At 43.8% G+C, this 27,918-nt stretch overlaps 1 protein-coding gene across 5 annotated transcripts; it reads right to left on the bottom strand.

Moving 5' to 3' along the window:
• Window positions 1-925: 925 nt before the first annotated feature.
• Window positions 926-27,918, bottom strand: LOC120717078 (adhesion G protein-coupled receptor L1-like). 5 transcript variants are annotated; one of them, XM_040004907.1, is made up of 26 exons: window positions 27,065-27,918; window positions 20,206-20,318; window positions 17,660-17,873; window positions 17,035-17,144; window positions 16,204-16,218; window positions 14,709-14,916; window positions 13,154-13,418; window positions 12,714-13,053; window positions 12,332-12,625; window positions 9,642-9,745; window positions 9,323-9,508; window positions 9,166-9,204; window positions 8,905-9,085; window positions 8,688-8,810; window positions 7,991-8,208; window positions 7,707-7,880; window positions 6,826-7,038; window positions 6,454-6,674; window positions 6,212-6,278; window positions 5,995-6,083; window positions 5,159-5,327; window positions 4,905-5,054; window positions 4,726-4,822; window positions 4,536-4,646; window positions 4,142-4,165; window positions 926-3,825 (listed from the first exon to the last, which is right to left on the bottom strand). In XM_040004907.1, the coding sequence occupies exons 2-26, from the start codon at window positions 20,267-20,269 to the stop codon at window positions 1,841-1,843; spliced, it is 5,661 nt and encodes a 1,886-aa protein (XP_039860841.1). In that variant the 5' UTR covers window positions 20,270-20,318; window positions 27,065-27,918; the 3' UTR covers window positions 926-1,840. The 5 variants fall into 5 exon arrangements, with proteins under 5 accessions (XP_039860841.1, XP_039860842.1, XP_039860846.1 ...); XM_040004908.1 differs by having other exon boundaries at window positions 4,142-4,162; XM_040004912.1 differs by having other exon boundaries at window positions 4,905-5,015.

Below are 27,918 nucleotides of genomic sequence, written 5' to 3'. Positions count from 1 at the left end.
GCATCATTCACATTTATTATATGGACTGCTTTTTTGTCTATATGTTTTTGTGATGAACCAAATGGGACCCATGCAACTGCAGTTCATTTAGTATTGAATTCATTTCATCACACTTCTCTTCTTATACTCGTCATCTTTGGGAGAATCCAAAACCTTATTTAGGGAAATGTAAAAGTGTTATCAACTTTTCTTTAAAATATCAAAATTAAAAGCAATCACTGTGCGGTTAAATAGTTCCTGACAGAATGACATTGCACTATTATTAATGCATGGATGTGTCCAAAGCATTTAAATTTTGCAACTGGATTGACTTTGAGCTCATTTTCATTACTGTCTATTTTGGGAAAATCTCTCTTATCATTCGAATTTGATGCTTTGTATGTAATGTCTTAATTAGATGTAAGATCGATGCATTAAGGTTCAATATTTCCCTATAAAATAACATATTAATTTAAAACACCAATGGCAGTCACCTTAGACTACATTGCTTCTTAGACACTAACATTTCTCACTCTCCTCACATCACATACCAAGCACACCCTCCCAACTTGTTGGTCTATTAAAGCTGCAGAATTTTCCATCTCTCCCTCTGATCTGTCAATGAGGCGGCTGCACTGAATTGCTTCCTGCTGTGTCGACCTCTCCACTGCCTCAGCATTCACCTGTAGACTCCAGGGGGCATGTTTACTCATCATTCCCCAATTCCTATATGTACCATATCTGCTGGGTTAGATGAGCTCAGAGTCTAGACTACAAACTCTAACAATGTTCTGTTGGTGTAATAAATCAGTGGTCTGATTGAACTGTAATTTTTTTTTTAAATCATTCTGGCTGCAGTAATAGACGGCTCTAACTCATCTGCAAGTTGACACATTTACATTTACACATGCACGAACAGAAACACAAACAGGAACCTTTTTTTTCACGTTTACTTGAACTTCAATAGCAATACAAGACAATCAGAACACTTGAGGCGATATGTACAAGGATCTCGGGGGGAGTTGCAGAAAAGTTCTGAGGTTTTACATGATCTCTGGCTCTGCAGTCAAAAGTTCCATCACCTACAGTCAGTGGCAGGTCGGGGCGCAGAGGTTTTGGTCTTGATGTGAAATAGGATTGGTCAAGAGTTCAAAATCAGTAGGAGGGGATGTGTTTAAGAGGCCCTCCAGTTGGTATAGATAAAATGCTTCACTGTGATACATTAATTATACAAGAATGATGTATATACACACACCCTTTCTCTCGCTTCCTCTCTCAGACACGCATACACACAAACACTCCCTTGCGCACACCCGTGCTCATCAAGCTACGCGCACACTCGTACGTCACGCACACTTCAGCACTTCCTCCTACAGTATGTAGCCTTGTAAAGCCACTATAAAGTCATGCACATGTTCTTTGAAAAGATTTTTTGGCAACACACAAGTGCTTCTTTGACACACTGCTTGCTTGCTACAGGGAGGGGCAACACCCAGCCGATGAAGCAATAGAAACTTAGACGACAGGCCAATAAGGATAAGCACCGATGAGATGGGAAGACACAGCAGGGTTTAGGGAAAGAGAGAAGAGAGAGGGGAATAGGAGGAAGAGTTATCAATGGATCACAGTCATACAAAAGTAACAAAACATGGAAAGGGGGGAAGTCTCGTGGTGATCGGGAGATAGAAGCAGGGAGGAGCCATCACTTTCATAGGCATCACTGTTAATCATCCATCATCATTAACCTTTTCATGAACATAATCATAATCGTTTCCATCAGTTTGATCGTCATTATGTGTTGTTATTATCACCATCTTCCTCCTCCTCCCTGATTTCTATGCCCCAATCACCACCGCCCTAGTCACAGGCTCGTCACCCGCTGCATCTGTCCATCATCTCCTTCAGAGGAGGGCTCTGGCGTGTACCCTGCCTCTCCATTGGATGCCATCGGTGGTGGCTGGTAGAAGGTCTGGAGGTGATTAGGCCGAGGGCCCAGCGGGGGTCGCCCGAGGCTGTACGGCAGCTCCAGAGATGGCCGCTGAGGCTGACCTGTGGGGCTGACTTCTTCTGGACCTTCGGGGCTGCTGTCTGGGTACGAGAGGGTCGGGGGGGAGTTGCGGGTGTAGAAGCGAGGAGGGGAGCTGCTCCGGCTGTACACCTGCGGGGAATGGCGGGAATAGAGGTTGTTGGGAGGGGAGTTACTTTCTCGTGGAGCGAATATATTTGTCGGCGGAGAGCTTCGGGGGAAGATACTAAGCGGCGGTGAGCGGCGGTCTCCAGGGTAGAGAGGGGAGGGGTTTGAATCTCGGGCGTAGATAGGTGAAGAGTCAGCATCAAGGTCGAGATCTGGGGTCAAGGGCAGAGAGAAGCTGTCAGAATCTTCTCGCTCACCATACCGAAGAGACCCTCTGTCTTTCCCTCTTTTCCTCCCATCTGGACCTCCATCTTTGCTCTCAAACAGGAAGGATTCCTCCCTGTCTACATCCATCCCTCCTCTCCACACGTCAAGCACTCTGTCCTTCTGTTTCTCGTTTTCTCGTTCGATCCCTGCTCTCCAACCATCTCTGTCCTTTAAAAATAGGGATTCGTCTTTCTCTATTCCACCTCTCCATCCATCCATCCCAAAATCTTTCTTTTGAGTTATAAAAGTCTCTTCCCGCTCTGTCTCCGCTCCTCGCCACACATCCATCCTTCCATCTCTCCTCTCCAGCATATGAGACTCCTCCCTCCCTCTGTCAATCCCGCCTCTCCATTTGTCCATCTCTCCATCTCTCTTCTGAGAGGTAAAAGATTCATCTCTCCCCATCTCTCCTCCACTCCTCCAATCATCCATCATTCCATCTCTTTTTAATAGAAACGTCTCATCCTTCTCTCTGTCCTGGCCGCCTCTCCATGTCTCTACACCTGCCTCCCTCTGTTTCATCAGCAGTGGCTCCTCCAGGGCCTTGTACAGGGGCTCTGAGTCCTGTGGTGGAGGTGGAGGAGGAGGTGGGAGGGGCCTGTCCCGATAACGATCCCGGTCTCGCTCTCTTTCTTTCTCCCTGTCTCTGTCCGTCCCTCCACTTGACTCTGCAGTGCTGCGGTGGCGGGACAGAGTACCAGGCGTGCGGCTAAGAGTGGAATAAGGTCGTGCTTGTACATCGGGGGGACGCGCTTGCTGTCTTTCCTGAAGCCCACGGCGTCCCAGAGTACCTTGCAGCTGTGAGCGGTCCCCATCTTTAAGCAGCTCACGGGACTCAGAATCCCCAGAAATGCGCGTGTGTGACCAGCCGTCTTGTAAGCGAGGCGTTGTGGTATGATCTTGTCCACGTGTCGTGGAATGTGTCTCAGTGTCTTGTGTGAGGTGCCTTGTTTGTGACCAGCCCTCTTGTGCGTTATGCCGTGTGCTTGGCTGCAAGGAGGTAGCCCATCCCTCTTGTGGCGGCTGTGCGTGTCGCGTTAACGTGGCAGTGTGAGTGAGAGCCGGCCTGTCGTGGTGGTGCGGCCTCGCCAAGCTGCCGTAGCGCTCAGGAGGAACAGGCATGGGAACTGAAGGCCTCAGGTTGCTCTGTACCAGCTCTGAAATAATCATCTTCTCTAGTGCTGCTGCATCGGACAGATTACGACGCATCCCAGCACCACCGCTCAGATCTGCTCCCCCGTGCGGTGTCAGGAGCCCCGGGGAGATGTCGTCCCCTCCCATTCCAACTCCTCCGTCCCTCAGAAGGTCAGTGCTGCCCACTACTCCAGCTCGGGACCCAGGAGTCGTCCCTAAACCGTGCAGGGTGAAGGTGTTGGGGGTGTAGCCTCCATTGAGACACACACTGTCCAACCCACAAGACTCCTGGCTTTGTGAAACGCCACCCTCTGTTAGGAGAAAAAAGAAAATGCCAGTCACAAAAAGCCAAGGAACCCATAAGAACTTTAGCATTAAATATATATGAATGACCAAATGAATGAATGGGCAGAGTTTGGTGTTCCTGCTGAGAGTGTTTTGGATATTAATATTTCTGAATGAAATGTTTGGTTATGTAGCCACATGGAGAAATGTGCTTTATGTCTTTATGGTCTGTGCATTGTGACTGTGTGCAAACATTTCACAGATAGTCTATGAATTGAAGCACAGTGCACAAGGGAGTGGCGCTCAATGACTCAAGTGAGCACAAGAGGGAAGAGCTCATACTCTGCTTGTTTCTGAAGGTTCCTACTGGTCCATGTTAAGACAGAAAGACAGAGAGGAAAAGTATCAAAAAAGAAACAATTATTTCAAGTCGAACAACTAAAGCAGAATTAAACAAACTCAAACAAATCCAAGCATCCATACTGTACAAAAAACAGACAACACTGTACTGTGCAAAAGCTTTAGGCTATTAAAAGCTAAACAAACAAAATTTTTGCTTGTATAAATGGCTACTGTATATAATAGTGGTCTAACAGTCACTCAGTATTCAGCATAGCCTAGAGCTTTGCAGGGTTTTGTGCATATACATAAATAAGAGAATGGTAAAAGATAATAATAAGAGAAGGAAAGAATAGCCAGAGAAGCAGGGAGTATAGAGAACTGTATTAGGATGTACCTGTGGAGGTAAAGGGTTGATTATATCCCTGGGCCAGCACTGTGTCATATGGAGAGGCTCCAGCATGAGTCTGCAGCACTTGGTTAGTAAGAAAATGGTTCCCCAAAGCAGCTGATGATAAAGAGGGAGAAAATAAATGGCACATTCTTTGTCTGCAGAGCCAGCATATCTGAGCTATAAACTCTTGTACCTCGGTTAAGAGTAGGTGTATTATTAACATCCGCTGCAATGAAAGACGACTCAGTCTGCCTGCGAACGGTGTCATTCCACATCCTTCTGATACGACTCTGAAACAGACATATTACAGAAGTTCAAACCTGGCTCAGACACAAAGAAGGAGACTAAGAGGCACAGAGCGCTTCAGCATACCTGTCTGTTAGCCGTGGCCCTGCGACTCTGGCTGCTGGTGTAGCGGCTGTTGGATCTAAGGGCGGCACCCTTAACCGAGTCTGGAGAGCTGGACGAGGAAGTTGCGCAGCACTGCGAAAGACGCAGGCAACGGCCATAATCCTTCTGACCCTAAAACATTATTTAGTCATGTAGAAGACGGCTTTCTTCAAATATAATTATGTCACTGACAGACACCTGCAGTTATTTAATGATTCATGCTCACTGACACTGACCTTCCTGGCGAGGCTGCAGTGCAGTATGCTGATAAGAAGAGCCTGGGCAGTGTTGAGGGACGAGAAGAGGTAAGCCAGGAGGAGAGATGGAGCAGATAGGAACATGAGGCCTGAAGACCAAGTGACACTCTGCAGGAAGAGCAGTGTCAGGGAGCCAACTGCCCATGCCCTGCAGACACCAAAGCAAAGACATATTTTACTTTTCTGATGAGCAATTTAAAACATAGGTTTTCACTTGCCTCACGTTGAAAATGAATAAAATTCAACTGTGCCTCTATTTCACAGGGCAGCTAAATTATTAACACAAAGAGGAGGAAGGAGCATGTAACAGCACTGAGGTTTGTAAAGCCAAATGTACCTGACAGCCCCCATCAGCAACAGGAACTGTGAAAGAAAGCTGTGACAGATGTGGGCTGCACTACCTTGAACATGCTCGACATTACTCACATACACACTCGCTGACTTTTTCTCTTTTGTTGAATGAATGCTTTTTCTTCCCTCTATTTGTCATTTTTGCAGCAATGCTAAGGTCTGACCTTTACTCACTCAAAAGGACGCAGAGTCTACATAGGTCATGCTGCTATTCAAGACTGCTGCAGTGCATTTAATTCGGGTTTTTAAAGGCTACAGTTGCTGCACTTCTTCTTTCAGTTCTCTTACCTTTATTAAATGATATTAATGAAATTTCATTCAACATTAATAATAACAAATGCACTCGAAAGATGTTTAATAAAACGGACTCACAATTTATTTTTATCTGTCTTGCCTCATTCGGCAGTTATCAATTCATGCTTTGCACAATGACACATAATTCGGCACGAGAGACTCTTACTAACCTCAGGTTGTCATGGCGACTGGAGTCTGGCTTCAAAGCAGCGGTGCTGTGCATCTTATGTAAGGTCATCACCAACACAATGAGGTTTAACTGATGGCAAAAGAGGAAGATCAAACACAGTCAAATATATGCTCATTAAAACAAGATTACTGATCATGACGCTATGACACAGTCAAACAGGAAACGGTTGGCATTTCTAACACGAGATGAAATCTCACCGTAATGATGACAGCAACAGGTCCGAGGAAACTCCAGATAAAGTAATTGTCTGTGCGTAGCCAGCATCTGCAAATATATACAAACAAAACAACGAATTACAGGAAAATAGGAATCTTAAGAAAAACAAATTAATAAGCAGGAGGTGACACAACAATACGGAGTAACTGTCCCCATGCAAGCTTCCAAGAATGTGGAGTCAAAGCCACACACAGCAAACACACCCACAGACCAGTCATCTTACGCAGTTTTCGAGCCGTAGCCTCTAAAGTCGATGGCTGCGGACACGGCCACCACCAGCCCAGGAACAGAGTATCCACACAGGTAGAAATACTTCCTCCTGGAGTTCCGCCCCTCGAACACCTCCCGCTGGAGCAGGTACAGTTCCACTCCTTCCAGACACAACCAACAAAACACAGAGAGCAGCGAAAAGTGCAGCAGGCCGGCGGTGATGGAGCAGAGAACCTGAAAAATCAGGAGGCAGCCAAAAAGTGATTTATTACTATTGAGTTATTATGCCAAGCTTTTAAAATTATTATCTAGATCAAGACGCACTTCTTTAAAATGCTATTGTTTTCTAGTCCAATATCATCATAAAAAGAAATAAAACACTAACAGTGTACTGAGTCTTGTTGGCACCAACAAGGAAAAGAACTTCAGTGATGAGCAGGTTAGCCCACAGGTTACAGTGAATGGTGCTGTGGTCTGTATGCCAGGGCGCCCCCTGGCAGCACAGTGTGGTAAGGCAGGTCGCCAAGCACACCAATGCTACCGAGATGCCAACCCAGGAAACCACATAGACAAAAAGCTCTTCCACACCAGCTCCGAACTGACAAAGAAAAGCAGACATGAAAGAAAGTGTAAGACATTCATAGATATTTATCTTGATGCCCATTTGTTTGTGGGCATATCACGTGCTGAAAACTGCTGTGTTTCTATCCTTGTTCCACATAACATTTATTTAAAGGAATGCAATCATACCAAACAGAGTGAGCATCTTACTGAGAACACAAAATTTAATTTCATGGCAGAAAAAATATTCTGCTACATGTATCACTCTCTCTTTTACAGCCACAAATCCAAATTATCACCCACTTTGCACTTGATTTTTAAACAACATTTCAGAGAGAACAGCAGGGGTGAACTCCAACTGTGCAACCACAAATGGGCACCGTGGCGGGCGGGGGGAATCGACAAGTTCCTGGTGGGTGAGGATGGAACAAGTTTTTTTTTTTATTCAACTTTAAAGTCTGTCAGCTGTTCATCTCAAAATCTGACTTTTAAGATCTTAGTCTGACCACACAAGCAAATGCATGTAAAATTACAAGAAAAAACGTGACTGTTTTCAGTGGTACGTCCATACTGGCATAATAGTTGCCAAATTAAACATATTGAAAATACATTCTGTGCTCAAACGGTGCAAATGCACAATGGCAATATGGCGAACAGTAGCTTCCACGAATTAAATGCTGCTATGTGTCAGCGTGTGTTACTTACAGCAGGTTGCTGGTATGTCATGAGGACAGCATAGCTGGACAGATGGTTGCAGGCGCAAGTAGTGTGTGTGTTGTTTGTGTGTAACAGGCGGCAGCCCTGTGTAGACCACCTGCCATTCCCAGAAACCCCTGATGCGTTCCAAAAAGAGCAATTGGGACCAAAGTGGTTCTCCAGCTGAGGAAACAAAGGCATCAATAAACAGTATGTTCGACACAGCAATTATGCAAAGTGTTACAAATTTGTTCATTTCAATATGACTTTTACGCTGAACAGAGTTAAGAGACCTGCAGGTGCCTAAGAGTGAAGATCACTGGCTCGGTGAGATACACTCTGCTGGATCCTCTGTGCACAGATGCAGAGATGACATGAGAGTTCACCACCAGGCTCTTGTGCCTGACCTCTGAGCTCTGGCCCAGCCCCAGTCCAAGCCGCAGGGTCGAGTTCTGAGTTGTCAGGAAGGAGCCCAGGTTCTTGTAGAGGGAAAGGACTAATTTCACCTGGCCTGGAGAGAAAACAATAGAAAATAGCATGAAATAATAGGAATAATGATGTGTCTGAAATCTTACTATCTGAGAAAAGCTAGTATTACTTCTCCAAACAATCAGTCTTAGCCATGGTTTAATAACTATAATTTAAGAAGAAATCTGTTTGTAATAAATATCTTTGTCACAACTACTTCTGTGAAAATAAGATTAATATTTCCTTCTGCAGTGCTCTTATATTTGGTGCTATGGCTCTGTTATGGGAGTGCAGCACCAGGTCCCCGTGTATAGAACAGGGCAGGCACTGCTAACACAGCAAAGAGGTTTATATGTGTGCAGAAGCTATAGGCAGCCTAAAGATTCAGTAAACAAGTATCAGCTTAGCCATTAGCTCATGTGGCTTGGCACTGAGATCAGCTGATCTGCCTGATTGCAGCAGAGCTTGAGGATGTGCCCTGCCTGAACTAACACTGATCAGTTTCTCCTATGTGCCACATACCGTTGTTGCTGTACTGTTGCAGGGCCAGTGCTGATATCTGTAGGATGCTGTCGCTGTCGTAAGTGTTAGGGAACTTCAGGTCCTGTATGTCCGCCTCTGTATTTAACACGTACACCTCCAGATCTGTGCATAAGAGGACCAGAGGTACACACAAGTCTGGATGAGCTGCTAGTTTGAGGAGAATATGACAAGAAAACGGACGAAAAAGTCAGCGTACCAACATTTGGTGCCCTGTCACTGAAACGTGCTTCATAAAGGTTATTAGCCAAGAGAAACGCTCCTTTTTCTACTGCGTCTAATAGCAGTGACGCAGAGCGTGACTGGTCAGCATTGCTCATATCAGCCCAGGACACAAGAGCTTCAGGACCAAGCAAGTTGTCAACTGTCTGAACAACGGCCTGAAAAACAAGAGGGGAGAGACAGTTACATCTATCAGTCTATCTAGCTAGCTAGCTAGCTGTCTATCCATCTATCTTACCTGAACATAAGCTTTGCATGTGCGTTCTCTCTTCTGCAGCTAAAAAAAAGCAGAAAAACATCTGTTAGATATCTTTTAGAATCGTCATCGTTGACATTTCTGTTCAATTCCAGGAAAGGTCAAGCACACATCCACACTGACAACAGCAACAATTTACCTTGTTGTAATTGCGTGCTGCTGACTCTTTATTGGCTGGTCTCAAGGCCTGGAGCTGAGCGTCCAGTATCTCGAGCAGCTGTTCAATTAGCTTGACGGACATGCTGACATCACCGGCATAGATCCGCCCCCGGGTCAGGTTGACCAACTCCCCGGCGATGTTGGCTGCATTCTCTCCACTCTTAATCTGGAGTGAGGCGGGGGTGTTTAGAATGTCAAATATTTTGACATTTAAGAGAGAGCTGCTTGCTGACTAGCTTTAGGGCATTTGCACAGCATGCGTGTGCATTTGTGGTTGTGTGTGTGCGTGTGTGACTAACCTTCTGTGCAATTTGGCTGACCCAGGGAGAGGTGCAGTTGGAAAGGTCAGGGCCTCTGGAGTTCCAGCCCACTGGAGACGACATGCATTGATAGGAGGCTATACCTGCAGAGACGGAAAAGGTGACGCAGAAAGTCAGAAAGGAAACCGACAGTTTGTATTTTATAACACCAGAGCATAGACCAGATATGAGACAGATGTAGCCTCTGTGTCTGAAGTAAAGCCATTGGGGAAGTCCGTTAAACTTGGCATTCTTTCGTATTGACAGAAGGGGGCCTTTAGTTGATTCTATAAGAGTCTAAGAGAAAAATCTACTTCTCACTTGATTTATCGTCTGAGAAAAGACATTCTGGATGAGTTTGTGGTTTTAGTGTCTAATTTCATATGTTATGTTAGACCACACAGTACTCATTTTACAAACGGTCGTCCAATTTAGAGTAAAAAATTTGTCAAGGGTATGCTTTAAGATTGCTACAACAAGTTTTTTCCCACTTCAAAATAGGCCATTAAAGAGTGATTATGCAAGTAAGTACAGTTGGTCCACATAGCGCTAAGGCAATAGTCCAGCAAATATGTCTACACTGGGGTAGCTGTGGGAGAACATGCGGCTATGTGAGAATAGCCTGTCCCATGCATGCCCCAAGTGGGAGCACTTACACAGTTTTGTATTTTGAGATCCCCTATATGGCCCCATGATATCCCATGGTAGTTTTGCTTTTTTAGTGGGTACCCATGAGGGTTTGCTGTGAGCAAACAAAAGTGGGCACGCCCACAGAAAATCCTCTTTGGCCTCCCATATAGTGTTTTTAGGGCAGCTGTGGGACACCCACTTGGAGCCTGTATGGGAGAAATATTGGTTTTTCTTACCCATACACTTCCACAGTTCACCCACACCTGCTAACTGTGAGCTTGGATATTATTTATAATAAAGAAGCATTGCAGGGATGTGTAACTTTGAAAGATTAAACCATAGAAATAGAAATAGAAATATGAGGCTTAGTAAAGGTGACTGATGTAAAACCTCAGTAATATGTATATAGTGATATATAGAACTCTAGAAGTTAACGTTATAAAGCCATATTTAATTTCCTAAAACAGGCTAACTTGTTTTGATAGGGTTTAGGTTTTTCTTTATGTTTGTTTGCTTGTTTGCAGGCTTGTTTAAGCGAGTGGCTCCATAGTCAAGTGGTTTACACATTTGCCTAACGAGTAGAAGATCCCCAGTTCCCCTTGAAAAAACAAGGGGTGTTTTGTTAGGTATAGTATCAGCTGGAAAAATGGCCGAATCAAATAAGTGGCACTACCTGCTGTGGCAGCCCCTATCGAATGTCAGAGCAGCTGACTTTTATTTTTAGAGACATTTTGCTCAAAACTTCATAGCAGCTGGTGGTGGCACATGCTTCATAGGGCATGCTGCAAGCCTACAGTGAACCCCACTTGGACACCCTCTCTGCTTAGTGTCAGCAAGTCACAGTCATCTGTACCCCACACGTCATGCTGGTACTGGGCCCCACTGTGGCTCCACACGGACATGTTTGCTTGTAAGTCTGTGCATTTTTCTGTTATTTCAGGTCAATTGATAAGCAAAATTATAATTTATGAATGATCAAATTTCAGGAAAATGCCTGGAGAAGCATCCAGCATCCTCAATTTCTCAGTAAGAGTCACCCCTCCCTTGTCCCTTTCAAAATACCTAGATCGGGACAGCCAAAAATGCTTGACTCGAGTCTTCAAACAAGAGTCAGTGAACCAGTGGCCAAAATGTCTGACACATCATCTTTTACTTCACTATGTGTGTATTTTTCACTTTTCTATGCAGATAATTCCAATTTTATGGTTTATTTTGATAAAAGCATAATTTATAAAGGTATGTTTAAAACTTTAGGAAATCACTGCCTTCTTGTTACACCGTACGCATTTAGTTTTTCCTTCTCAGCTCATCACTAACTTTGCTTGTGCTTTTGGTTCCGAGCAAGTATTGCACAATAGGATTAATTTTTGCTGAAAACAGCTACTGCTGGAAACGAGGCCAATGATAATGAACCCTGCAGTTAATAACATAATAACAGAACTGCTGTATGAGCTAAAAGAAGTTGCAAGGCTCTCCACAGCAGAAGTCAGGTGATTATTTACCATGAATTGAGTTTGACGCCTTTAACTGATCTGCTTAATTGCTGCACACATTTTGTTTACAAGACATTTGATGAAAACCAAGACTGGACACTTGTTCTGCAAATTAGGTTTAAGTATGAAACAACAGCCACGCCTGTTTCCAGTTATAACCATCGTTTAAGATAAGACTCAATCATCACTGCCGTGCCAAACCCATGTCCAAGCCATTCAACATGATTATGAAGAGGCAAAACGCACTCCAGGCATCTCTACATAATCTCCATAAGAGTTGCTCCTCAGAGGGAGGCAGGGCTGAGGAAGACAGCTGCACAGCGAGAGGAAGAGTCGCTGAACCCAGCTTCTCTACACACTGTAACCTCTCAGACTCATCTGAGGCAAGTTCAAAGAGAGGACATCCGACTACATTTCAAAGGGAAACAGGATACACACACACACACACAAATGATACTACACACACATGAAACAAACATGTTGGCATGCTCACATCTGCGCACACACACACACACAAACATGCATATGAAACACACACACTGGCATGCCCACATCTCCCACACCTACCCAAAGACCCCTTAGGGCAGGGCCTTTCCACGGTCTCCCCCTTTAGGGTAGGGGGCCACTGCACCCCTCGTGCCACCCGACTCTCACATCCTCCCACCTGACCCAGTCCCCCAGGGGCCAAGGGGACACGCAGAGGAGGGCGTGGGGTCAGAGGGACCATGGCTGTGATCGGCCGCTGGTCAAAAGGCCCTCTGTTGATGACACCAATTGGATGGGAGGCTGATGGCCGTACTGGAGTCAGAGCCACTGTGGCTGTGTATGACCGGACAGTGGTCATCAGAGAGGACAAGGGCCCTGGAGGGTCAAAAAGCACTGTTAATTCTCCACATTTATTACATTAGTCACCTATGTCCAGTTATACAACTACTATCATTCAACTGACCTTTAGTAGGTGGTGGTGGTGTGAACTGTAGAGGGTATCTCAGTACATAGTAGTTATTCCACACATACAGCTGGTTGTCTCTGGGGTTGTAATCTATGGAGGAGATGTACTGGTAGGGGTTTGGGAATGGTATCTGAACAGGAAGCTCCTGCCCACGACTGGTATCGTAGGCATAAACCACCATGTTGCTGCTGGCTCGGCCATCTGCCTGCCCCTCATCATCCTGGAAAACAGAGCGCACGGCGTAGAGCACGCCGCAGGCCATGAAGGCGTTGCTAGCTCCACGTTTGTCAAAGCCAGTTGCCCAGGTACCCTCAAAGCGGAGAGTGTAGGGGTTCACCTGCAAACAGGAAAGAAATGATGAAAAAATTAAAACCTCCTCTTTTCTTTCTTCATCCTTTCCAAAATACAATCATCGATCTTTTTTTCCTTCCTCCTACCTGGCTGACCACGATGCGTCCATTATTGGCTTCAGTAGAGTAAATAACCCAAAGGCCGTTCTCATCCACTGCCAGATCGATGTCCGACTTCCCTCCCCAGCGGTAAGGCGAGGTATCGTGGTAGTTAGCATTGACCACCACTGCCTCCCCGCTCTTGATACGGGTGCGTAGGTCATATTTCACGAGGTTGCGTGTTCGCTCCTTGTTGTAAAATACGGCACCGTCATACACCACAAAGCCTGTACCATCCACACGGCTGGGCAACCTAGGAAATTATTATGAAATACGTCATGAAATGTGTGAAAATATATAGTTTGTGACTTTTTACTTTTACAGAAGAACAATAGAAACGATACTGAGTCAAAACATCAAAAATTGGCGTGTTGTGTGTTGACCGGAAAGCTCAGCTCAGATTAAAACCACCCAGAACATCACCAGCACCAACTAAACATCAGTGATATTAGCCAGATATCTCCACAGAGTCCAAAAGATACTAAAATTAAACATCAACCCCAGCTACACTTAGGCTTGCTTCATTCATTTGTATTTTGTAAGCAGCATAAAGGGATACATTTTGTTATACACAGCAAAATCTCCAGTGTTAAATTAACACTAGAGAGTGTCTATATGGGTCCACTCCTCTGAGTGTAACACTTTTATGTATGTGTGTTATATGTTTAAAAGTAACCTAGTCAGTTTTGAAGATTAACAATGGCTAACACTGAGCAGTGAATATTTTTGACATTGAGTTATTTTCCAGTGTTAGAAAATCAGCACTGCTCAGTGTTAGCCATTGTTAATCTTCAAAACTGACTAGGTTACTTTTAAACATATAACACTGTCAAAAGTGTTAATTTAACACTCAACAGTGTTGTATTTAACACTCAGAGGAGTGGACCCATATAGACACTCTCTAGTGTTAATTTAACACTGGAGATTTTGCTGTGTACAATCTTGTGTTGCATAAGGAAAATTAAATTATCTTGAATTTTGATTCTTTAGTGGCCTAATTAGGATATTATTTTGGTGACAATTGCAGATATTGTGGTAGCCTTAAGAGCATTTATATAATACCTTTTAATAATCCCAGACCTTTTTATTCATCACTGAGAGCAAGCCTCTCAGAAGCTGCATGCATAGATTTTACCACTAACTATGCAAACTACTACACAAAGAGCTAACAAATGAGTGGTAACACATTTAATGAGTCTAGCAGAAATCTTATCATCTATAAATGGCAATGATGCTTTTAACTATAACTCTTCTTATTTAACCATACGTTATAGATATAGAATATATGAAACCAACTTTTTATACGGATAAAATAAATGTTTTTCTTTTTCCATAATAAATTGATTTGGCTAAATGTGAAATAAGCCCCCAAGGCCTGCAAACTGCCATTATTTTTATTACAGACTACTTCATTGATTTTTTTCCAGCTGTGATTAATCTGTTACTTTACAGTTTCTTAAAAAGCAATAAACAAAGCAGACCCTAGAGTAACTGAATATTCATCAACTATCTCAACAATATACGCAGTACACAAAGCACTCACTTATAGGTTGTGGTGACTCTGTTTTGCCGATAGTCATCCCAAGAGGCGTACTCATACAGCACCTCTGTTCTATAGGGTGTCCACGGCATGACATACAGCCTGTCACCAGCTTGCAGGGGGTCTTTACACCAGGCCCCTGATTGATGCTCCACCTCCAGGAGCGAGGAGGCTGGCTGGATGCTGAGCAGTGAGCCAGGACACACGAAAACTGGAAGATGGGAATTAGGCGGGGTAGAGGCAGGATGTGAGAGAGAAGAGAAAGAGAGAGGGAGCAAAAGCGCAGGAAGGGAAGTGCGAAAAAGAGTGAAGAGAAAGAAAGTGGAGGCAGGTGTGGGGAGAAAATGGATCAATGCATGAAAAATGGATTGAATTAAATGCAGTCAATGCAGCGAGATTAAGGAAAAAGAATGAAGAGAAAAAGAGAAAGGGATTTAAAACACCTGTGCTGATCTTGAGAGGCAAGCAACAGAAGAGACGTATAAGTGTTGAGAAATCACACACTGTTAGTGTGTGTGTGGTGAGTAATACAACAGGGACACTGCAATGAAAGGTGTGAGTGTATTTATGTGCTTTTTTGTGTGTATGTGTGTGTGTGTCTGTGTGTGTGTGTGGGTTAGTGCAAAAAGAGTGAAAAAGAGTGTGAGGTAGAGTCAGGGACGCAGAAGGCGGGGCTAAATTTTGCCTTGAAGTGAATGAGAGGGCAGGTTAGTTTACGCCGAGCACAACGATTGGTCCACCCACATGTCAATAACTGTATGGACACATATGTATACTGTACAGTCTCACACTGGCATGCAAATAGGCATGCACACACACCCACACATAAGCAGTGCTTGGTAAGCACACATCCAGACGGATATACAATCACACAGATTTCGTCTTATTTTTCCTATGAAGATAAATAAGGGGCTCTTCCTATAAGGGAAGAAAAGGGAAAATAAGCATGAAGAGGATGACTAGACAAGAAGGAAGGAAGGAAGGAAGGAAGGAAGGAAGGAAGGAAGGAAGGAAGAGTAAAAAGTGAAAGAAAGAACAAAAGAAAGATCGAAAGAAAAGAAAGAAAGAACATAGAGGAGGGAAAGCTTCAAAGGAGGATTGTGTTTATGTACGTGTGAGTGGCTGTGTTTGTGTTGGTGTGCACAGAGACTGAAGGAGAGACAGAGAACAGAGAGATCAACCAGGAGCAAGAGGGAAAGAAGAGGTGAAGAAACCAAAGCAAGAAAGCAAGAGAGAAAAGATGAAGAGAGACTAGGTGCAGAACCTGGATAAAATTGGATAAAAGGACGGCTTTCTATACAACGAGAGATGGATAAAATGGGGGAAAAAGAACTGAGTAGGAAATGAAAAAAGGGAGGGGGCAACATCCAGCATGATTACGAAACAACGTCCTAGGGTAGGAGGAAGAGAGAAATGGTAGGAGAGAGGAAGAGAAGGAGAGAAAAGAGGGGGTTCGGGGGTAAGGAGAGATCAAGATGCTACAATGTATTGTCTTTACCTTTTTGGTCCACTTCTACTCAAGCATAGGAAAAAAAAGAGGGAGAGAAAGAAAGAAAAGTCAGAGGGTGAAAGAAGGGAAGTAAAGAGAAGCAAGAAAGCAAGCAAGAAAAGCAGGAGAGAAAGAAAGGAAGGAAGGAAGAAAGAAATAAAGAAAGGGAAAAAGAAAGAAAGAAAGAGAGAAAGAAAGATTTGCACAGATAAAGACTTTGGAACTCATTCTCACCACATACATTATTGTTCACGTAAAAGGAAGGAGCACGAAAGAGACCCAACATATTCTTCTTCCCTCTTCTCCTCCCCTCCCACCCTATCCTCTCCCCCTTCCCTCCCCCACCTCCCCCGATCTCTCCTTCCCTCAATCAGGCTCCTGTGGAGAAAAGAGAGCAACTCCCGTGGCGTGAATCTGGAAAAGAAAACACACACGCATGCACGCGCAAGTGCATACTCCCAAACACACATACACGCAGAAGACATTTTGGCAAACAGTTTTTCTCTCTGTACTTTCTCCGTACAACTTTCTTTTTACATTTCAGAAACACAAGCATGCACACACGTTCCCTGAGAAACAAAACAAAAACGAAAACTCCCAGTCTTTTTCTATCCATCAGTTTCTCAGGGAACTAGTAAACATCAGAAATCATACGTACAAATAATAATAATAAACACCAAAAACCTAAAATGCATCTTGGCGAAAAAAAAACAAAAACATAGGTTAAATCTGTGTGCACTTGTGTTTGTGTTTATGTATGTGTGTGAGTGTGTTTGTGTGTGTGTACATACAGTATATGTGTGTTTATGTCTGTTGAAATAAATATATATGCATACTCACTGTAAGGGACACACTCATACTGGATCTCCAAGTACTTGTATGTTCCAGGACAGGGGTCTGGGAAGACGTCAACCCCTGCAACCACCACACACTGAGTCCTGTTGTTACACCTGGAGGACGGATGGATGGATGGATGGATGGATGGATGGATGGATGGATGGATGGATGGGTGGATGGATGGATGGATGGATGGGTGAGTCATACGGATGATGGAGAGAGAAAGCAAAGGAAGGAAGGGGAGTGATTACCAGACAGGAAAGGGGAAGCAAAGGACACTCCATTTGTCTACTCTCCCTCTCACTGAATATTGATCAGTTCTTCGAGGAAAACACTGCTGAGTACACAGCTAATGGTGCAGCCAGGCACTCATACTTAGCTGGAGAGGTTGCTTCACCTGCATGTATACATGACACACAAGACAACCTACTAATCAGCGTGTATGTTGTGCAGCAGTGCACACATACAAACAGTTCATGCGCTCATTGATTGCCGTAGCCACTTCTAAAAGACGTATTCAAATAACTCGAGTACGATATTACAGTTTGCATCTTTACTGCGCAATTTTTAACTGCTTATGCAAATATAGTGTACACACAGCAGGATGTGCAGCCCAACACATACTCACCTCTGTGACATGATCTTTAGTGCGTCAGGCAGGTAACACTGTGTGTTCTCCATCTGGAAAGGGTCTGCATCACAGATCTTATCATCGGTGCGTCCGTAATTGGCAGTCTCCACCATAACCACATCACTCCCTGGGCAGCGCAGCTCTATGGGGTAACCCTCACATGCCAGCTCCCTGCGTAGCAGGCCAAATGGCATAGCGGCCCGGGACATGGCTGCACAGTAGGCGGGGGAGAAGTGGGGTGAGGCAGCAGCGGATGAAAGGGAAAGGCGGAAACACAAGAAGAAAGAAAAGCCAAGTTTTCAAAATTTACTACAGGCAAAAGGAGCTTCATAGTTAAGTTAATACATTTCTAAAAACTGGCATTTGATTTATTTTTGTAGTGTCTGATTTTGTAGTGTCCTCGATGACAGCAATTTTAAACCTCAGAAGGGAGTCAAATGGCTTCTTAGAGCTATAAACCAATTACTGACTCCCATGTTTTAATGTCCAACTTTACAGCTGAAATGAAAATAGTTTTACCTTCTAAAGCTAATTTAATCACTTCCTAACAATTTTCTTGTAGTAGTCTTCAGGCTTCTTGAAGGACATTCAAAGTTCTTCTGTGAATGTTGGCTACCTTTTGCTCTGTTCTTTGTCAAGATGATTCCAAAACGCTTCAATAATTTTGAGGTCCGGGTTCTGGACTGGCCAGTCGTAACTGACAGAGCATATTGCATGCTTTTCTATCCAGGTATGATTTTACTGCACTGCCAGTGTGTTTGGGATCACTGAAAATGAAAGGCTGAAAATGCTGCATCTCTCCTGTGTCAGCTATTTTGTGGATTTTTTTCCTCTTTCTTAAGGACATGACTTTCAAACACTGTTCATCTGCTGTATAAGTAGTTTTTTAGACCTGCCACTTCTTCTTTTGTCCACCACTTGTCCAGCTTTGTCAATTTTTTTAATAGCATACCGCACATCATGCCATCAAGTTTTAGGCTAACATCTCATCGGGAGCAGAAATACAATTTTATGCCCGTCAAGCTGGCATTTTTCAGAGATTCGTCTTAAGAAATTGAAACAAATTATCTGTTTTTGTGAAAAGTACAAGGACTGAACTGAAAATGTGTGAAAAGCAAAGAAAACGCTTAAAATACATTCAGAAGATGTTTCTTTCCACACAAAAAGCTTTTTGCTTTGTATATCTGTAATAGTACTACTGCTGGCTCCTTGCAAAATATAAAAAATGGTGGTGGCTCAAAACGTTTGCTCAGTACTGCATAAACCACCTATTAGTATTATGGTTTGAAGCAGTAATTCATAATCATGGATGCTGGCACAGTCTCACATTTGTTTTAAGCCTTTTTTTGCACTTAGTTATGAGTGGTGCTCTGTGATGGATGCTAACATGCAAAATCGAATCCCAAAGTTACGAGATGTTAACATCTGACACCATGGATACCGTATCTATGGTATCCTTTGTATGCTATGGATGCACTGGATTTCAGGGAAATTCCATATCGAATTAAATATCTGCCTAATGGTGAGCACGGAGAAAAGGCAGGGAATGAGCAATTTCAGTAGGACTGGAGACTGTACAGAATGTGATACTAACAATATTAACATGGCCATGCTGATTACATCATCTGGGCTACATTGTCAGGCTTTGGGAAGATAAATACTCTTGGTCTACAGATGGGATCAGCTATCCAATACCACGAACTATAGGACATTGATCCCATTAATGATTCCCTAGGATAGAGACCTTACTTTGACTGCCTCATTCAAATCGTTCCCATACCTGTATTTGTTAGCACATTTAACACACATTACACATGCTTTGAAATTGTGAAAACATTGAAAACCGCTAATTTAATCTTTAAAATGCGCAAGTGTGAAAGCTAACACTGGAAGGAATCCCAGATGTGACTGTTGACATAATCTCGTCACACCTCCTTTGTAACAGCTACATGTGACGCGCAGCTTTGAAACCACTACTGACACTCAGGTGCTCGGTAAACACAATCAGACAAGTATAGGATTTCATTTTCTTTGAGCACTACGTGTGAATATGTTAAATACAGGCTCAGCGAAAACACTCACCTGACAACCTTTTAAAGCTGTGTAAACCATGGTTATTGGAGAAAATCCCATTACCATTACCTTAATCCGCTTTCTCACACGAGTTTGAGTATCGTGTACGCATGACAAGGTGTTTGCAGCATCAGGATTAAAACATTAAAGCAACACTTTGGTGTGACTAGTATGCTGCTGATGTACTGTAACTGTCTGCCGTGCTGAATAGCTGATTGTTAATCGACTTTGAGCTACAGGCAGCTCCTCATACACTCCACTCATACACTTGTATTCAGATCTTGTGTTTGCGTAGGTCAAAGCATGTCATACAGCTTGTCTAGATGCCTTTTTTTAGTGGCACTGGGCTTCACTCGGTTAGATGTGAGTCACTCAAATTTGTGTTGCACTGACATTATCTATGGCGTTTCAGTTTATAGGATTCCTCCTACTTAATGCTGTCAGAATCAACACCTCGACGTGACGCTTACCTTGGCCAGAGGGCGCAACTTGAGCCAGAGTGAGCACGCCCACGAACCACAGTGACACAGCCATGCTGGGCAGGAAGAGTTAGGACGTCACACCACCACAGTGCTAGGAGAGCCTGGGGAGGAAGCAGTGGAAGTGTGAGACTGTGAGTGAAAAACTGCACCCTCTCGTCTTAGTGGAGATGTGTGTGCGCGCACGTGTGTGTGTTGGATGGTCAGAAACCCACACTGACTATGAAAGAGTGCACATGAGACACCACAGCAGGGTGGAAAGAGGACAGAATAATAGACAGACAGACAGACGGACGGACACAGAGTGGGAGCAAAATAAAGATAACAATTGAACAATCGGTGCAGCGAAAAGCCCCTCAATCTGCTGTTACCATGGTGATAGCACAGTGCAGTCTCAGGAAGTGAGAGAGAGAGAGGGATGGAGAGTGAGGAGGTATACAGTGGATGTGCGTATCTGTTACTGAAAGCGCACACGTGAGAATTTGTGTTTTAAGTCTGTAATTAGCCAGAAGCAATACTGGCAACTGACCCATAAAAGAGTCTTAATCTTTCTATCCTTAGACACACACACTCACAGAGGCAGAGGGCTGGGCTCAGCTTAGGCCACTTTTCAGTAATCCTAAATAAATCATGTCGTAGAGACGATCTCTTCCCCCGCAGGCGTAACTAGGTAAAGCAGCTGACTGAAGACACAGGTGATCAGAGGGCAATGGTGCACTGTGGATTTTTATGAGGGAACATACGGGGCGCAGGAAGATGAGCTACAAGAGAACAACAGTAATATGACTCCTTAATATAAACTGAACTCTTGGCCCTGGACAGAAGGGAGAGAGGAGGGGCATCATGTACGCCATAACATTTCTTTTTCCTTTTAGGATTTCAGCTACAGCTGTAGTGTGGACTGCGTAACCAGAATTACGGTCTTGGGAGGTTGTGTGTGTGTGTACATAAACATATGTGTGCATGTGTGTTTATTTGTGACTCGGTTTTCGCTCCGTCTTCTTGTTAGGTAATGATGGCCGACAGATTTAGGTCACTCCTCAACAAATGTCCAACACGCATTCAAAGACTTGCGCTCGCACGCACGCACACACAGACAACCTCGCATGCATTCGGGCACATGCGCATAAACTAAGAAAGAGAAGAGAAACCTCTGCCTTCTTTAAATCCACTCAACCAACAAGGCTGTAATAAAGGCCCCAGGACCAGTGAGCTATGCACACGCACACACAGTAAATATAAAAGACTGAACAGAATGAGAACATTTCCATTTTTTATCAGATGCACGCACAACCACGCAAATACATACACACAATATGTCTAGTCTCCTGCAAACCCCTTATGGCAGCATTTTCTTATGCTTGCTACCCCAAATCTCTCTCTTGCTATCTCACCCCCCCCCCACACACACACACACACACCCACACACACACACATAGATGCAGAGTAAGTAGAGCAAGGACACTGATGGCCCTTGACAAAGCCACACACCCGGTTCCCCCTGTTTGCACCACCATGCTTACTGCCTACAACCAAAATCCTGCCCCGGGGAAGCGGCCGGCCTACTTGAAGTGGCAGCTATCTCTAAGTGAGTGTATGAACATAATGCTTAGAGTGAAAAAAATTACACAGGCGCACACATTAACGTGCATGCTGCGAATACACCCAACCATTTACAAAGAATATACACAGAGAAAATTCGTTTGCATGTTTTGCTGGACGATTTCATGAAATAAAAATATTCTCAGTTCATCATTTTACACACAGCTACACGGCAGTGTAGCTTTACGATGATAGCTGTTACAAGAATTTAGGCGTGACGTCTAAATTCTTGTAGTTTAGACGGTAATCACACAATTCTGCATCACACAGATCCTTAAGAATGTGAGTAGCCTGTTGTAGAAATAATGTAAAAATCAAGTTACGTACACTCACGTGCATTAGAGGCCATACAATCAACAGAGGGCGAGATAGAAAGAGAGACTAACCTCCCTCTCTTTGGTCACAGAGCAATCAGTGCCTGAGGGTAGATCACTATGAAGCACAAAGTGACAAAGCAGCCTTGTAGCACTATGCTCTTAATGGATGAATGAATGTGTGTTTGTATGTGTGTGATGGAGAGGAGAGACTAATTAAGAGGTGTGGGGGAGAGACATAGATTAGTCTTCCAACAGAAACCCTGAAAGGTTTATTGGCTGAAAGACTTTTTAATAACAAGAGTGGGAGAATTTTCTTGTCGCTATGGATAATATTTAAGAATCAAAACACACTACAGTGCCTTGTGCAACTGCTAGTTTCGGACCATTGACCTCTACATTTCCCAGAGGGCTGAGGCCTACATGCTGCAGTCAAAGCCACTTATGGGGTTTTAGAGCCTGTATGTTTGTCTGGTCGATGTCTGACTCCTGGGACTAGAGGTGTCGCATTCCCCTACATGTATGAGAGTACACAGAAAATATGGTAGTAACTAGCATATCAAGCCAAATTTTTCTTTTATTTTCTGTCGTATTTGTTGTTTTTATGATTTTAACCCCTACTTTATATATATCTGGAATACTAGCAGGTAGTAATTAATCCCACAGAAGGCCAAAAAGACTCCCTGGTGTCTCGTTCTGTGCCACATTTTTTAAGAGGTGCAGGCCGGGATCTCTTACAAAAGAAAGTTTTTGCACAAAAAGTAATTGGGTTTTCTCTCACTTAAAGAATTGAGTCTTTGCTAAAGACTGCAGGAAGACTGATTAAACATTGATAGGTTTCCTCACATATATATCACAACTGTAATCCTGCCTTCAGCACACACTCCCTGAGCTAAAAGCACACCATGCATTTGTGCTCTTTAAGCATTTTCTCCGTATCAGAAACTCTCCAGAATTGTACGGGTTTGCTCATTAATCATTCTTTTGTTTTTACCTGATCAGTGCGAAGCATAATAGCTGAAATCTGTTACTGTCACATTTAAGATTATTGCCCAATCTGAATCTTTCTTAAAGCACATAATTTACTTAAGTCTGTCTTCAAATAATACTTTTATTTTTTTTTTTTAAAAAAGGCATTACAACTGTATCTGCTTTCCATAAGTGGACGTAAAAAAAAAACAAACTTCTTAATATGACAAAATCCAAAGGAATTGCCTGATTGGTTGATTTTTAAATTAGTCGAAGTTTATATATAGCCTCCCTGTAAAAAAACAAAAAACAAATCCACTGTCCACGCCAGTAAGAGGTGGGCGGAAACCAATCTCAGACCAACAAGGCGTACAATAGGAGGCCTGTGCAGCATTCATGTCAAGTGGGTTGCACGGTGGAGGTGGAAAGATTCTTATGCCAATGAGTTGCAAGCTTTCATGACAGCTGTATGAGTGGATCATGTTTTTTTTTTTAAACTATGTATAAAATTGCATTGACAGTGTACAATTCTGTGCATTAAATACGGGTGGATGGCAGATTTTGGCTGCTTTGAGGAGTCCGTGTTCGTTTTTACAGGCACTTTTACTTTTGTCACGGTCCATGTGTCTGCCCAGTCAACCCAGTAAGGCCACATGTGTTTTTTGTTTTTGTTTTTGCTCTCTCTCTCCTGTGTTCGCTCTGCCTGGGCGGAGCTCATTGCGGGCTCCCGCCTTTGGCCCACGCACCTGGGAGCAATCGCACACCTGCGGCCCATCGTCCTGCTTTCCTGACTGCTAGTTAAGATGGCGGCTCAGTGTTTCTCGTCGCTGGACCGTTTTGCGACACATGTTGGTGTAGCCCCGGCTGACTAATATCTCGTGTCTTCATAGTGACTCCCTTGCGGTGGTTATCTCTCGTGTATGTAGATTCCTGGACCCGTCCCTTGAACCTCTTTGGATTTCAGAGCGCGAGTGTTTGGATGAGCGCAGTGGCGCGTGTTGGAGCGTGTTGAAGATTGGAGCGAGTGGGCGCACGAGCGAACGGAGTGTGGACCTACGAGCGTGTGTGGAGTGTTTTCCCTTCCTGCCCCGTGAACCCCTGGAGCCACGTTCATTCCCCTCATATTTTGTGTATAGTTCACCGGCTGTTGTTTGCTTCAGCTTCAGTCAGGGTTCCGTCAACGCTGACAACTTAAAGTACCGACGAACATAGTTTATAGCAGCATGTGATTTTTGTAATAACAATTTAGATATCGGCTTGAACCGCAATGATAAGTCGATCATCAGAAAAATAACTTTTTTTCAAAAAAAAAATCTAAATAATTATTTCAGGTTTTATCTTTCTGATGCTTTCCTTTGTTTTAACCCTGTGAAAATGTTGTGTTTTCAGAAGACCTACAGGCTCATGTTCAGCACATGTTAATATTTGTTTGGAAAACAGTTGTGCTGATGTTGCAAAGTCTTGGCACATCAGATCTCTTGACAGTTTGCAGAGGCCTGATATTAGATGATCTGTTAATGTTTCATGGCCAATAGTTTCTAGGAAAGCAGGGAGTTCCAGCCAGACACAACTGGCTCAGAATAATGTTCGCCTGCTCGAAAGAATTAAAAGTGACATCTGTGTTCATTTAGATCTTCTCAACATCTAATGAACATTTTATACTTTCTTCAAAGTCTTCTTTCTCACTTTAGGAGGTATTTCCCTGACACATAACAAGAAAATGTGCAGTGACTTTTTAGCACAGATTTGGATTTTTGCCATCACATTTCATATCTTTAAGTTTCTTATTTTAGGGGTTTTAACTTGCTGCATTAACTGAAAAAAAAAAAAAAATATTCCCGTCTGTCATATTTGATCTATAAACCGCTTTTCAAACCTTGTCAAATCTATCTGAAATTATATCGCATTATGTATCGATACAGCTGTACAGCAAACACACACACACTCACATATGTGAGTAACATACGTATATGTGTTCATAATTTAAAGTGTGTTTAAGTATGCAAGTGATCCTTTAAACTTAAGAAAATGTGGCATTGCTCCCAGTTGTATGTCAGCATAACCTGCTCCGATAATGTGAGCTGCTGGAAAATGTCATCAGAGCAAACTCGCAGAGTAAAATACAGGATTGCGGTTTGGATTTTAAAATGTCACATGGCTTAAAAAAGGCCTTTACGCCACTAGATCATCAACTGAAGTACGAGAGAACAGAGCAGTCTGGACAGGAGGGAGGAAAAAAGGGTTTATTAATAAAATATTTTAGCAAAATAGCAATATTAGGTACAGTGATATGGCAAAAATTTGTCTCCTCGCAGAGATTTTGTCAGACCGTGTACATTAAAATCACTTGACTAAGCAAAAGCATACGCACATATCTGCATGTCAGCTTTACAGATTATGTACGATTTATTTTTCCTGTTTAAACATTTCTTTAAAAAAATTCTATATACCACCCATAACCCCTGGAAAAAATTAGCATAGTTAAATACGTCTCATTATTTGTTCCACAGTCTGACTTGGAACTGTAACAGAATATTAATTAGCTGCTCTTTTGACATTGGTAAATTTAAATGATTTTTACACGCCAAACTGTGTCTACCCCTTATCTTTGTCATATAAAAATCCAAGCAGATGTCTGTTCTCATATCATGATATTGATATTACACTGATATATCCGCCCACAGCTCTGCACAGGCTTGCATAAAATGCTCACAGCACAAACGGGGAGACTGACTCAGTGTGTCTGACTGATTCAAGGAGACGTGAGAGGAACCTGTTCGAGGTGGTCCGAACAGAAAGAGACAAATATGGTGCATTTTACAAGTCAAATGACAGAAAACCCATCCAACTTGTGTGTGCGCATGTATGTGTGTGTCTGAGTGGTTTAAGCAAATCACTGTGTCCTTTCTTTTTACTCCACAGTAGTTGATGTAAATGATCCCTACATGGAAACAAACCTCATTACCTTTGTTTTCTCTTTCTTATCCAACACACAGTGCAGACGCACACATACACACACACACACAAACAGAAAGGAGTCACCGCTCTAAAATCTGGGTTCACAGATAGTTCTCTATATTAATGAGCTCTTTTTCAATGTTTTTGTATCTATAATTAATAGGACACAAACGATGTCTTTGCACACCCTTGGCTACAAATGAATCAGGGATTGAGTCTGACAGTAGAGCAGGAGTCCTGTCACCCACTGAGCTCTTCCTCCATCTATTCCCTTAGCCTTTCTCCCCTTTCATTCACCTCCTTTGTCCTCTGCATCTCTCTATCGCTCCGTCTCTCTTTCTCACAGTCACTCCAGTCTCTCCGCCTGGCCTCCTCCACTGACCCAGTCCTCTCTTTCCCTCTCTGAAATATTGATAGTGGACTCTCACTCACTCGCTCTGCTACCTCTCTTCATCTCTTTCTCTTTTCTCCTCATGTTCCCATCTGTGGTGAATCAGCAAACCAAACCCGCATTAAAACCCCTTTTGTGTGTATGTGTGTGTGTGTGCGTGTGTTTTACATCACTGCTCACTGCAGCACACATGACGCTGCAACCAAAGGTGTGTGTTAATGAACACAAATCACACCACCCATGACAGACCCCTCTGGCGTTCCAGTCTGGGACACCCTATCACAACACTTTTTCCCCTCTCTGATCTCCAAAGACGGGTAATCACGTGCCTATGAATATTTCACAACACTCATGGCTACTACTGACCAAGCTTTAATGGCAGCCAGCGTTAAAAACCCCAGCACAGCAGCGCATGGGATCCATGTCCACTCAGTGATCAAATGGCCCTTGGCAGCAGCAGAAGCAGAAGCAATACCAATGAAAGAAGCGGGGCACCTGTGCTGTCCTCTGGGGCATTGATCATATATGTGCGATTGTGCGTGTGAACGAGAGAGAGAGAGAGAGAGAGAGAGAGGAGGGGCGGAGTGCATCCTCATAGCCTATATCCATATCTTACCGTCAATCCTCCGGTTTCCCTCGTCCTCCTCCTCCTCCTCGCTCACTGCGTCTCCCGCATCCCGTCTCTCCGCGCCCTCACCCACAGTACTCTCCTCCCTTTCTCCCGCTCCGCTGCGCCCGATGCATTAAAAAAAATTTAATACTCAATGGGGAATTAGTGGAGGGCGAGACCTGCTGGGCTATACGACAGTCATTAGCGTGATTTGTCCAGCAACAACTGGGCGTCCTCCGCCTGTGATCAGTGCGAGAGGCAGGGTTTTGCTCTGCTGGACCTCACACCCTCCCTCCGTCCTGTAGAGGCTCGATGTCTTCCCGCTGTGCTGTGTGACTGTGCGTCACGTTGGTATCATAATTCCCACGGGTTTCATGCCCAGAAATGATGCGGGCTATAGGCCTTATAGCCCCGATGGATGAAGGGAGGGAAATAAACGGGCACACACGAAAACAATAATTAGGCGCAAATTAACGCACAAACCTCGACCGCTCTGAGCCCCTCCGTCGATTTCTACGGCTCGCCGAGCTCAGCTGTCGTTTGTCATTGTTGATCGTACGCCTCCGATGCCGTTCATTAGGTACATCCTTGCATTTAATGGAAAATAACGTCGACGTGATAACAGCCGCTTTGCATATCCTTGAAGAATCGTGATGGGGTGCAGCGGCACATCAGGACGGATATGGAGAAATGTCAGGCTTTAAAAAAATAGGGGGGAAAAAAAAGCAAGAATCGCGTTATAAAATAATACTGGGGTTAAAGGGGGGAAGGAAAATACAACAGCTGGACGGTCAGGAAAGATACCGTTTCCCGTTCCTGGCCTCGCCTTGCATCCGTCCGTCTCTCTTCTTCTCTCTCTC

Source organism: Simochromis diagramma, unplaced genomic scaffold (assembly GCF_900408965.1).
Source record: "Simochromis diagramma unplaced genomic scaffold, fSimDia1.1 OVJJ01000487.1, whole genome shotgun sequence".
NCBI classification, from domain to species: Eukaryota; Metazoa; Chordata; class Actinopteri; order Cichliformes; family Cichlidae; genus Simochromis; species Simochromis diagramma.
The sequence above is the reverse complement of the archived record's forward strand: the minus strand, read 5'-3'. Positions and strand labels throughout refer to the sequence as shown.

Excerpts from the sequence above, each read along its gene's own strand:
- LOC120717078 (XM_040004907.1), bottom strand. The coding sequence starts at position 20,269 with ATGGCTGTGTCACTGTGGTTCGTGGGCGTGCTCACTCTGGCTCAAGTT. Across the intron at positions 6,084-6,211 it reads CTGTTGCTGTCATCATTACG|TTAAACCTCATTGTGTTGGT; the intron begins GTGAGATTTCAT and ends TTTTGCCATCAG. Across the intron at positions 4,647-4,725 it reads TACACCTACTCTTAACCGAG|CTGCTTTGGGGAACCATTTT; the intron begins GTACAAGAGTTT and ends CTTTATCATCAG.